Source organism: Colobus angolensis, unplaced genomic scaffold, assembly GCF_000951035.1.
Source record: "Colobus angolensis palliatus isolate OR3802 unplaced genomic scaffold, Cang.pa_1.0 Scaffold42, whole genome shotgun sequence".
Taxonomy (NCBI): Eukaryota; Metazoa; Chordata; class Mammalia; order Primates; family Cercopithecidae; genus Colobus; species Colobus angolensis.
The window spans coordinates 1,429,842-1,441,884 of NW_012117599.1; the positions used below are offsets into that span (position 1 = coordinate 1,429,842).

General features: G+C 58.3%; 1 protein-coding gene across 3 annotated transcripts in view; it reads right to left on the reverse strand.

Moving 5' to 3' along the window:
- Positions 1-1,033: 1,033 nt before the first annotated feature.
- The window catches only part of LOC105522123 (protein FAM178B-like), a 22,956-nt gene continuing 11,946 nt past the window's right edge, over positions 1,034-12,043 (reverse strand). For 2 of the 3 annotated variants that reach the window (XM_011956535.1, XM_011956534.1), the window contains exons 3-5: positions 3,499-3,576; positions 2,971-3,123; positions 1,034-1,409 (exon numbers count right to left, since the gene is read on the reverse strand). In XM_011956535.1, coding sequence (XP_011811925.1) covers positions 1,377-1,409; positions 2,971-3,123; positions 3,499-3,576 — 264 coding nt within the window. In that variant the 3' untranslated portion in view covers positions 1,034-1,376. Of the gene's footprint in view, positions 1,410-2,838; positions 3,124-3,498; positions 3,577-12,043 lie in introns of those variants that run through there. The other variant, XM_011956533.1, reaches the window with a different exon arrangement.

The following is a 12,043-nucleotide window of genomic DNA, read 5'->3' on the forward strand; positions in this document are numbered from 1 at the left end:
TTCCACCTCTCATTTGGCAAAGGCTGCTAGGCAGAAAGGCGTCCTGTGCGTGTGCCCGTGCCCCTGAATAATAGATGCCTCCAGCTCCTAGCGTTCTGGGGACGCAGTGAGGGAGGCAGCTGTCTGAAACAGCCCCAGAACTGGTGAACTCCACTTGGGGTCTGCACGTTGAGCCACTTGGCCTGAAAGTCCTTTATTCTGCGGGAATCTCTCTCCTAGTTAGCTCGCCCTCCCTATCCCTGTGCATGAAAGCCAAAGAAAGAGAGGGACGCATAAAAGCAGAAGAGTTGTACGCAGGCGCCATGGGAGTCAGCAAACAGCCAGGGTTGAGCTGAGGAGCGGACACAGTCCAGTGTGGCAGGGGCAGTCCTCTGCCACTGCCCAGCTACCGCTTGTGTCACCTGCAAAACCCCATCCAAACCCAGGAAGGGTCAGGAGGGGCCAGGGACTAAATGTGGATTCTTAGGGTTGGAGGAGTGGGCAAAAATAGATCTCCAGTGGTATCCTGGAGTTCAAAGGGCCGCTCCCTCCTCAAGGGGTTCAGGTCAAAACTACCTAGAACCCTATTAGGGATCAGGTCCCATGAACTCATCTGGGGCAAGTTGGAGGAAAAGCAAAAGCAGCATCTGGAAGTGGCTTCTGAACCGCCCCCACTCCTGAGGCTGGGGAGCTGATTTCAGAGCTCAGCACTAAATGGAATTAAGTGTAATTACAGCCCTGATCCACATCTCACTCTGTGCCACCTCCTGAGCAGGGGCGGGGAATAGGGAGTGGTCCCACACTGGGTCCAAACAAAGGTCCGGTTCCTGGGTTTCTGACACCTCTTAGGCCACAGTGGGCTGTGGGGAGCACTGGCCCTCCCCGGGGACTTGCCGACAGCCCTCTGCTACAGGCGGGGCCTGGGCCTGGGCCCCAGTGCTGTAACTGTCGAGCTGAGAACCCAGCGCAACACAGGCAGGAGCATCAGGAGACTGGACGCGGGCATGAGCCCCCAGGACAGGGACTGAAGGAAGTGTTCTAAACCACTGATGCTGACTTTAATGTGCACAAAGAAACCTCACATTAGTGACAGGGAGAGAGAGGAAGGAGGGTGGGGAGGACGGAGGCCCAGGGAAACCAGAGCTATGGAGACAGAGGCCTTAGGGAAGAGGAGATGGCTGGGAGGAGGGCTGAGGCGTGGGCGAGGCAGAGAAGCCCATCCCTTGCTGAGAGGAGAGGGGGTCGGGGCAGTGGCAGAGGCAGAGGCAGGTTCTTGCTTCATCAGGCTGGTCAGCATGTGGCCTCCTTTGGCCTTGATGCCTCGCTTCCTCCAGTTCCCTGAGCCTGTTCACTTCCTGCTGGAGCCAGGAGCCCTGGGCTGCCCTGCCCCTGCCCCTTTAGATGGCTTTCCAGGGGCTGAAGTACTGGGCCTGCGGCAAGGAGAAAAGCAGGCTGTGAGGGCCTGGGCCCAGGTGTTGCCCACTGCCCTGCAGCTCCCCGGGCTGGCGGTGTCCATTCAGCACCCACTGCAGGCTCGTGCCAGGGGCCGAGTGAGCAGGATGCCTGGGTTCACAGTCCTCACGAGGACACAGCGGTCATCAGGCTACGTGACTCTGTAAGCGGTCTGCCAGGGCCCCTCTGCCAGGCCCTGAATCACTTTTCCTTCTCGTGACAAGCACGCTGCTCCCACCAGAGGCTGGTGAGATCTAGCTCCTTGGGGAGAGAGGGTGAGGTTTGTTCTCCAGCCTTCTCAGAGACTTGGCGAAATCTGAGACCCAAACCACAGCCTGTGGCCCGTGTGCCAGCCCTAAGTCAGAGGTTATGGGGTAAGGACGAGAGAGGAGTCAAGAAGAGGCAGGCTAGGAGTGGAGGGACACTGGTGGTGGGGTGGGAGGTGGTCCTCACCAGGTCCTGTGCCCCTCCACACAGGGGCCGGAGACCCCGAGCCAGCCCAGCAGGGTGCTGCTTGCAGAGATGGGGCTGGAAGGGAGGGCACCAGCACAGGGGCTGAAGTTGGTTAGGTCGGAGGCTTGGGAGTCAGGCTGGCTCATGCCCCAATTCTGACATTCACCAAGCTGCCTGCGTCATTGGGGTAAGCCATCGGGCCTCTCAGGGCCTCTGGTTAGTCTGCTCCTCTGTAAAATGGGCTCCTGGTAACACCTGCCTCATGGGGGTTGTGTGGGTTCTTAGAGAAACGGATCTTCATTCAAGAAACACGAGCTGTGAATCTCACACCTACAAGCTCTGAGAAAACTCAGTGGGGGTAGGGGGTGTAGTGGAGAGGACCCAGGCAGCTGGTAGCCTTCCTCCTAACACAGCAGGAGGCCAGCCTCAGGCCCACAGCACAAGTGGGCAGAAGGTGAACAGCTGGGGCCCCTTCCTGGCACTGCTCATGACAGACTGGCACTCTGGGTCCAGACGTTTCCCTCTCCAGGGCAACTTTTCTCTGCATTTCCTGAGGACTGCGCTTCTCTGTGTCCCCTTCCCTCCGCACCCACCCTGGGCACTTTTTTTTTTTTTTGAGATGGAGTCTCGCCCTGTCGCCCAGGCTGGGTTGCAATGGCACAATCTGGGCTCACTGCAACCTCTGCCTCCTGGGTTCAAGCGATTTCTCCCGCCTCAGCCTCCAGAGTAGCTGGGATTACAGGCACCCGCCACCATGCCCAGCTAATCTTTTGTATCTTTGGTAGAGAGGGGTTTCACCATGTTGGCCAGGCTGGTCTCCTGACCTTGTGATCCTCCCGCCTTAGTCTCCAGAAGTGCTGGGGTTACAGGCATGAGCCACCATGCCCAGCCTTTGACACTGGATTCTTGATAAGAATGATGAAGGCCCCTCAAGGCGTCCCCACCCTTCCCCCACATGCTCACTCCACCCATGTCCCTGCCAGGAGCTCAGCAGCTGCAGCGAGGGTGGATGCGCTGGTGGCTCTGGCCAGCCCTGCCTGACCACTTCCCGCCCCTCCCAGGTCTGGGGGCTGCAGGGGGCACCACCTGGGGCTGGCAGTGGGTCAGCAGCTCCTGCCAGCGGATGTAGGTCTGGGTAGCCAGGTCCTTGAGCATGGTGTGGTGTGTGGCCTGGGGGCTCTCCCGGATCTGCGCGCTGATGTGGCGATCCAACTGCATGCACAGCAGCTGCAGCTCGCCCTGCAGAGGCGGAGGGAGGCCGAGACGCGAGTGTAGCATGAGCCAGGCACATCCAAAGCAGGGCAGAAGGAGAACAAATTCAGAGAAAGGCAGGGGCACATTTGAGTGACTGTTCAGGAGCTGAGTAGGAAAAGGAGAATGGGGCCAGCACAACTGCTAGGGCTCGGGTCAGTGTCCCTTGGGAATGGCTCGGCTGGTGGGGCACTGTCGGGAGGAAGATGCCCTGGCTCTCCCAGGCTGGCTTTTCTCAGCCTCCCACTCTCTGCAGTTCCTAACAGTAGGCTGGGCATGGCCATCCCAGTCAACCTCAGGCTGCTTGGGGGAGAAGACACAGCTGGGCACCCCCACTCCAACCCCGGCCCTTGGGAGACTTACCCACTGGTCTGGAGTGATGTCCCGGCAGCTGACAACCACCCCGGCCAGCGTCAGAAGGCTGTGGCACAGGTAGCAAGCCTGGAGGGAGAGCACAGGGGGAGCTACTTCTTCTCTAACTCCACCAGGGCAGCATGGCAGGCCAGGGCGGGGGCTCACTCCACCCCTAGGCGTTCAGCGACAGTTTCCAGGGAGGCATCTTCAAGGGTCCCCGGGTGAGCCAGGCTCTGGGCCCGCACTCACTTGAACCTGTGACTCCCTAGCAGGCACTCCCAGCCTGCCCTTGATGAAGTGCCAATCTCCCTTCCTCTAGAAAATGGAGTCAGCCATCCAGAAACATACACTGTCCCCCAGCCTTGTGCTGGGGCAACAGAGGACACCTTCTGAGGAGAGGAGCCTATCCACTCTGACCTCTGCAGTCTCTGTTCCCTGGGCCACCCTTACCCATAGGTACTGAGGCCAGGGTGCCTCTGTGCAAACAGCAAAGGGATCCCCCTCTGGGGGGATGTGGCCCATGGCTCCTGGACTCGGCTTACCCCTTGGCAGAATGCCACTGGCACCAACATGGGTGTAGCCTGCCTAGACAGTCTCCTTACTGACCCGAGGAGGCAGGTGGAGAGACGGGAGCCGACGGTTTTGGCTGAGTGTCTGCACACCTCGCCTCCATCCTCATTCCTGCCAACTGCACACTCTCAAGCAGTGAAAACAGGACGCAGGCCTGCTCCATCTGGCCCGAGAACAATTTGATCTTGAGGCACCCCCGGACTCTCTTAGCGCCCATTCACTTACGGGCTACGTGCTTGCCGTTTAGAGAAACCGAGTCATGGGGAGTGTCCCAGGATGTGAGGCTCCAGGAGGGGCGCAGCCTGCTCTGGACTCCCAGCCGCTGCCCGCAGGCACGCCCTCCACTCAGAGGCCCCTGCCGCCTTGTCCTCTCAGCTCTCTCTTCATGTCTAGGATCAGGAGGTGGCAAATGACCAGCCCTGCGGACAAGCAGGGGTGGGAGAGGTGGGCTCTAGAGATGCCGGCAGGTGACAATGGGCTGGAGCTCAGAACCAGCCCATGGCCCCTGTGCCCCGGCTTCCCCTGACCTTATCACCCTGCCCTCCCAGGGCGCCAGGCAGTGCCTCAGCAATGGCTATCGCTTCTTTGCACAGGCCCAGGAGTCTCCTCAGGACAGAAGCCAGACCACTTCTCAGGGCATCAGATTTGGTACCATCAACTGACTTCTTAAACCCAAATACCGGCCAGGCACGGTGGCTCACGCCTGTAATCCCAGCACTTTGGGAGGCCGAGGAGGTAGCCAGGCGAGGTGGCGGGCGCCTGTAGTCCCAGCTGCTCTGGAGGCTGAGGCAGGAGAACGGTGTGAACCCGGGAGGCGGAGCTTGCAGTGAGCCGAGATCGCACCACCGCACTCCAGCCTGGCTGGGCGACAGAACGAGACCCCGTCTCAAAAAAAAAAAAAAAAAAAACACCCAAATACCCCAGTGCAAAATCCTGAGGTCAAAGGCCACCTGGGGCTCCCACCAGCGGCACCCACTCTGCCTGAGACCCAACCTGTTCAACACAACGGTGAAGGCCCACGGGGGGTCTGACTCCACAGGCTGACCAGGTGGCCCTGCACACAGCAGGCAGAGAAGACACGGTGGGGGAAACTGAGGCATGCCTCCAGGAGAGTTGCCGTGGGGCGGGGAAGACCCAAACTCTCTGAAGCCTAGCTCCCTCTGCCTGCCGGGTCCCTGCAGCAGCCTGTAGATGTCCCAGTCGCCCGGCCCAGCTGGCCCCTTCCCTCCAACCTGGCCTTGCCTTTGGGACTCTGTCCAGCCTTTGCAGTCCTGCAACAGCTCACCGTCCCTTGTCATAAAGCAAGTCTGGGCCTGCGTGCCAGACACTATACCTTGACTGAGACACGGCGACATGAGACATTCAGGCATTAGAGGGAGAAAGATACTTCAGGAGAGCAATTGTTTGGTCAAGAAATAACATACCTCTGCTTCTGCACAGACCAAAAGGAGAAAGGGCCCTTCCAGGGTTTTTGGGGTATGGAGGAGTACAACTTAGAGGCTTCAGGAAGTGACTAAGCTAAAGTGAGCCTCAAAGGAACAGTAGGAGTTGAGGCAAAGATGGCCCTGTGCAGGCAGAGGAGAGCTGATGACAGACCCTGACGGCGGTTCCAGAACCAGAGGCCGGTACAGGTGCACGGGAGTCGGGGTGACCTGGGGGCAGAGTTGTGAGGACAGGCTGGGGGTGCCTGGGGGAGGCAGATGAGAGAATGTGGCCACACTGGTGTGCTGGAATGTACTAGGTAGTAGGAAAAGGAGCTCTCTCTGGGAGAAAGGATTACAGGGTATCCTTATCTTTCCTTTTTCCTTTTTCAAGATTATTTCTCTACAATGTGGATACTCATATGGTGAGAATACAATGAAAGTTGGTTTAAAACTTTTTTAAACAAGATACTGCCAACTGTAATTGACTGAACCTAAGTGGGTTTGGGGTGGGTGTGAGGCATGGGCGCGGGACTTGGCCGTGAAAAGAAGCTGAGACCCAGGCTGGGTGAGGTGGTTCATGCCCGTAATCCCAGCACTCTGGGAAGCTGTGGCGCAGGAGCTGGAGACCAGCCTGGGCAACACAGCGAGACCCCGTCTCTACAAAAAACAAAACCAAAAAGTTATCCAGCATGGTCACCTGTAGTCCCAAATACTTGGGAGGCTGAGGCGGGCGGATCACTTGAGCCTGGGAGGTGGAGGCTGTAGTGAGTTATAACTGTGCTACTGCACTCCAGCCTGGGCAACAGAGCAAGAACTGGTCTCAAAAAAAAAAAAAAAAAAAAAAAAGCTGAGGTCCCTCTCTGAGAGGGCAAGCGAATGATGAGAGGTGGCAGGGGATGCCAAAGACAACATCCAAGGGTTATCAGGGACATCACTGAGAATGGCTGGGGAAGGCACCCTGGGGTCTGCAGGGGAGACTGTGTGGGCCTGGGAGGGGCAAAAGGGGGCCTGTCCCTCTCAGACCTTTCAGTTGTAAACACTCCCAGCCCCGAATGGCGCAGCTCAGTGGCCCGCTCCACCCATGGGCTCTCAGGGGAGTCTCCCTGTATGGAGGAGGCCGGGCTGCAGAACTTCCCCTCCTAGAAGGAGTTGTGGAGAGGGTCTGAGATCTAACGAATGCCCTGGAGGAATATCAGGGAGGAAAAATCCGTCAGTGGACTTACCCCAGGCAGTGGAGAGTTACTGGTTTCACAACTTGTTTCTTATGCTGATTCCCATAATTGAATCTGCAGGGGGCAGGGAGGGGGAAGGGGAATCCCAGGAAAACTCTTCCCAGTGTTTGGGTGGACAGTGAGTAAGAAACGGCAGTCCTAGAGAAAAGCCCTGTTAACCACATTATATTAGCTGTGTTTTCCAAAGGGAAAAACCTGAACCTGCCACACTGCCTGGAGGCTGGGTGCACGTCTTCCTTGCATTTGAGGGTGCTTCCTGTAAGGAAGACGTTGACCCAATTTAAGGAGCTTGGTGGCTGTGCAGATGCCCTCCCTTGGAACATTTCCGGGGGCCTGGCTGAAGCTGGGTTCCCAGTAGGGATTTTGAGAAGCAGCCTTCATTATTGGCATAGGAAGTGCCAACACTTCCATCTCCTCCCTGCATTTCCCCAGGACTCTTGGTCTCAGAGTTGCAAAGAGGTAAGAGAGAGTCTGATCCTGTCCAGACAACGGGCATGGTGTCCCCACCCTCCCACCAGGCCCCTCTCTCTGTGTGAAGGTCAGAGGAACAAAAGCTCAGCGGAAACTGGGGACTCTGTGGCCAGGAGCAGGCAGACCCCGAGTCTCCCTATCTAAACCGCCAGCGGCTGTGACACCCGAGTCGCCCAGCCCAGCCGGCTTGCTGGTGATGCACTGCTGGCTCCCTGAGCTCCCCTTCCCTCCAACCCGGCAGGGGCAGGCATGGGAGGGGTGCAGGGCAGGCAGGGGTGGGCCTGAATGAGCAAGACAAGAAGGGCCAGGTGTGAGAGCTGCGTTTCCTGCTTCCTTCGCAGTGTGACCAATTCCTGAACTTAGCAAGCCTGCTCCTGTCCTGGCTGGCACTACAGAGGCACGGTTCATCTTCCCTTCCGCCAGGCAGGGGAGAGAGGCTGAGCCAAGGCTGCAATCCCTGCCTTACCTGCTTCCTCTCCCTCTGGGAGCACAAGGTGGCCCTTCTATACGCCAGAGGGAGGCCCTTCCAGGTCTCTTAGAACTGCTTGGTGTGGTGGGGACTTCACTGTGGCCTCAGGGTTAGCCCTCCTTGGGTGCTGGGGGCTATACTCGTCCAGGCCTTAGGACCTTGTCTGAAGATGGGACCCAGCTCCTGCCCTACGGCACGTCAGTTAGGCTGTGAAGCCCTGATGGGAAATAGGACCTGGGAAACCTCAGTCAACATTATGGGGAAAGGCAGAGTCTGAGGGCATGCCTGGACCCAATACTGACAAGAAAAGCCCGGCCCATCCCTGCCACCGCTGCCAGCAAGGGCCCAGCTCCCGTTTTCTGGGTCTTTCCCCGGAGTCTGGGGGGCTGGCTCTTCTCAGAAGTTCCACGCAGGAATGCCTCACTCCTGACTCTAGAGCCTTCAAGGGGGCTGTGCCCTCCCCCTGGGGAAGGAATGACAAGGCTGAGTGACGGCAGACAGCAGACTGGGACTGTCACCAGAGGAAGGGAGGTCAGCATCTCCATGTTCTGGTCCAGCTAGTTCTGACCCCAGGCTCCCCCAGCCAAGACTGTCAAGTCAAGTAGGAGCCATTAGCAATGCTTTTGTCATAGACAAAAGGGAAAAAGGGTGGACATTTCCCAGGAACTTCATCCTTTAGAAAATTCCCCTCTAGCCAATGCCAAGGGAGCGGGCTGTGGCCTGGGCTATTTACGCTGAAGGAGGGCAGGAAAGGAGGATGGAGAGGCTCTCCCAGGAAGCCACTCGCTCTGGCCAGAACATATAACCTTTCTCCCCTCTCAGGTCATGACCAAGAATCCAGTCTTAACCCTGGGCAATTCTTCAAATCCAGCCCTCTCCTGGAGGCTGCCAGACTGGGTGGGGAAGGCAGACCTGTTTCTGGCAGGAGGACCCTGAGGGACCAGGTCCAACCAGGCTCTGGGGCAGTCAGTGAGTGTGTGTTACCGGGAGAACCAAGACTGACCGAGAAACACCTGCTGGGAAGGACACAGATGCACCCAGAGGTTACGGCTCTCCCAGCCAGGTGCTGGGCCCAGGGGCTCACCCCCACGTCTCCCGACCTCTCACTCAGGAAGCTGGCCCTGATGTCTGCTGGCGCTGGGATTCCGGCCTGGGGTCCCCTTGCTTTCTCCTTTCCATGCTCATGGACCCTGGGTGGTGGCAGCCTGGGAACCTGCATTAATTCTAGCCTGGCTGGGCTGCTCTCAGCCTAATCTCAAGAGCCTGAAGTCCAGCCCAGCCCAGGAGAAGTATTCTGCCTTAGGTGTCATCACTGCCACGCGAGTCCTCTCAGGACTTAGGTGCGAGCACACGGACTGAAGAGCGACTCTGGAGCCAACGGAGTCTGGGAAAGGCTGAAGCTGCGCTGGTCTACCCTGGGCCCTTTCAGACCCGAGGCTGGGGCTGGGTCACAATCCTTTTTTCCCCCTTTTTTGTTCAATTTAAACCTGTATCGTACCCCTTCACTGCATCCTGATCCAGCAGGGCACGCAGACAGGGCCTGGGACCCCGCCTTCAGCAGGTGTGGAAACTGCGGTGTGGGGAGGTTCCCTGATGATCACGACCCTGTGTCCAGGAAGGGCGGGTCTGGCCCAAGAGCAGATGTCTGGGCGCTCAGCCTTCAGCAGGACAAGCTCCCCACGTGTGCGTGGGTGCTGGCGGGGACTCTAAAGAGGATTCACACTGTGGACATCCTCCCTGGGAGACAGCAAGGGTCCACGGGCCTCCTACTGGGAGGACAGGGCGAGGCTGAGGCTGTTCCCCCAGGGTGGAGGAGGAATGCCCTTTGCAGCCTGGGCCCCCGGGGCACAGTCTAGGTACGCACACAGGCTGGGCACAACAACAATGAATCATGAGTAATCCGAGGCAGGGCTACTCAGGCCCCAGGCCAAGAGCCTCAGTCTGAGGACAGAGCCAGAGCTTAGGCGACCGGTGTGTCCACTAGGACAGCAGGCAAAAGGGGATGCATTGTTCTAGGTACATGCCTTCTGAGCCCCTGCAGGGTGGCACTGGCCACCAGGACGAGGCTGCCATGTCTTCCCTGTCCCATGAGCAGACCGCACAGCCTCTTCCCCTTGCCCAGGCAGCTTCCGCTCCAAGGCTGCACCCCCGACCCTTGGCTTTGGCAGACACTAAAGAAGGAAGCAGAGAGCGGTATCGAAAGCTCTGTTCCCAAAGGCAAGCTGACTTGGGAAGTGACTCTGACCAGGACAGGTCGCCGGTCATAAGTCCTAGTGAGTAAGAAATGAAGACATATGACCGGCCGCTAGGAAACGAGGCGGTGACCTAAGACCTCTTCCTCACCTAGGGTCCCAGAAGACACAGGGTCAAGAGGCCAGAGAGCAGACGTCACCGGTGGGGCCCGCCAGGCAAGACACCCAATTCTGTCAGTGAAAGTGCCTGCCAGGGCATGGGGTGGGGATGACCCAAACACGGCCCCCAAATGTGGAGCAGGGATGAGACCCATTTAGGGTGACGGGAGATGGGCTGGCAGCAGCTCAACAGGCAGGACTTCCAGCTCCGCTGCAGTGAATGGCCACTGAATGGAGTTTGCTTTCGGGCCCTGCTGGGCAGAGAGGTGGGTGTCTCTTTCCAGGCTGCAGAGGACTGGAGGCCCAGCACGTGCCACACCCTCCACGCCCTCAGAACAGGAGCTCTCGCCTGCACCTCAGGCTTCCTGGAGAGTGAGTTCAGAGATCCGAGCCTTCACAGCGGGGATCTCGTAAGTTCTATCCCTAGCTGGGGCCTGGGGCCTGGACCCTGAGCATCCCTGGCTCCTGCTCGTGGTACCGAGGACAGCGAGGGAATGTGGAGGCCATGGTGCATGGGGCTGGGGAGGGAAAGAGATGGAAGGCTGAGCGCTCCGGATTCCTGCAGACCCGCGGTGGGGAGGTTATCTCAGAGCATCTCCCCATTCCTCCGTCAGAGGCTGGTGGCAGGAGCCAAGGCACTGGAGGCAAGTCCTTGCTGGAGGCCGGAGGGCTCCCACCCAGTCCACCTTCCTCTCTGGCTTCCTGCTGGTGGGGGTCAGGGAGATGACAGGCAGGGACGGGCGGGTTCTTCCTGCTCCTCCAGCTGGGACCAGAGACCTTTACACCAGGGAGATCTGGACCAGAAAACCTAGCTCTGCAGCCTGCCCAGAGAGGGACAAGATTCTCGGTGCCTGTGTGTAAGAGTTCACGCCTGTACACGTGTACATCAATGCATACGTGTCGGTGTGCGTGTGAGCGTGCAGGGTGCAGGAGGGGGTCACTGACACCAGCCAAGACATTGCATAACCACCCTGACAGAGCAATGGTTTTCCCATGGCTTCCCCTTCTTGTCTTTCGCTTTTTCACTTACTGAATTGTCTCCGGGGTGTTGGCACGTCTGGCCAGAGCCTGGGACTGCCCTCCTCATCCTTCCCAGCAACACCAGAGCACAAGGCCACTGCCCGTGACTGAACCACAGGGATGCTGTAAACGTCCAGGGGTCCGGTCCTTTCCCTTGCTTTGTAAGAGTGTCCCAGCCTCCCGTCCCTACACTCAGACCAAACTGTTCCATGCTGGTGACTCCAGCTCTGACTCGAGGGGTGGGCGTGAGTCCCAGGCTGGCCATTCACTGCATGCGAGCTTGCCATTGTGACTGGCTTAGAGATGGGCACTGGACCCGAACCAAACCAATGAGGCGCCACTCTGGTTACGGTTCGAGGGCGGGAGCTCTTTCTCGTCCAGGAAGAGTTAAAGGATGAGGAGACCCAGGTAGAGTGTCAGGTTTGAAGCTGATGAGTCACTTGCCTAGGGCTGCTGAGACAAGGCCTTTGAGCCTGGAGGAGGGGAGAGCCTGCCTGGGAAGGCGCCAAGGGCCAGAGCCTGGAGGAGGAGGGTGTGACATGGAGGTTTTCTGACACTGTTTAGGTCCCTCTAAGCCTGATGAACTGTCCCAGGGCTTTCCAGGATTTGTGTTTGTGTTTCTGTCACTAAAAAGTCCTGGCAAAGACAGGGAAGAAGGGACAGAAAAGGTGGTGCGCAGAGAGCACTTGAGAAGGCTGTGGTTATCCTGGCAGCTGTCCCTGCAGACTGAGGATGGCGTGTAAGGGACCTTCCCCACTGTGCCTGGCCCTCTTCGCTGCACAGCTGGGAGCCTCAAACACTGCAGCCTCAAACTCCTGGGCTCAAGTCATCCTCCCGAGTAGCTAGGACCATAGGCATGTGCCATTATGCCCTGTTAACACCACACCTGGCTCATTTTTTTTTTTTTTTTTTGAGATGGGAGTTTCGCTCGTTACCCAGGCTGGAGTGCAATGGCGTGATCTCGGCTCACTGCAACCTCTGCCTCCCAGGTTCAAGCAATTCTCCTGCCTCAGCCTC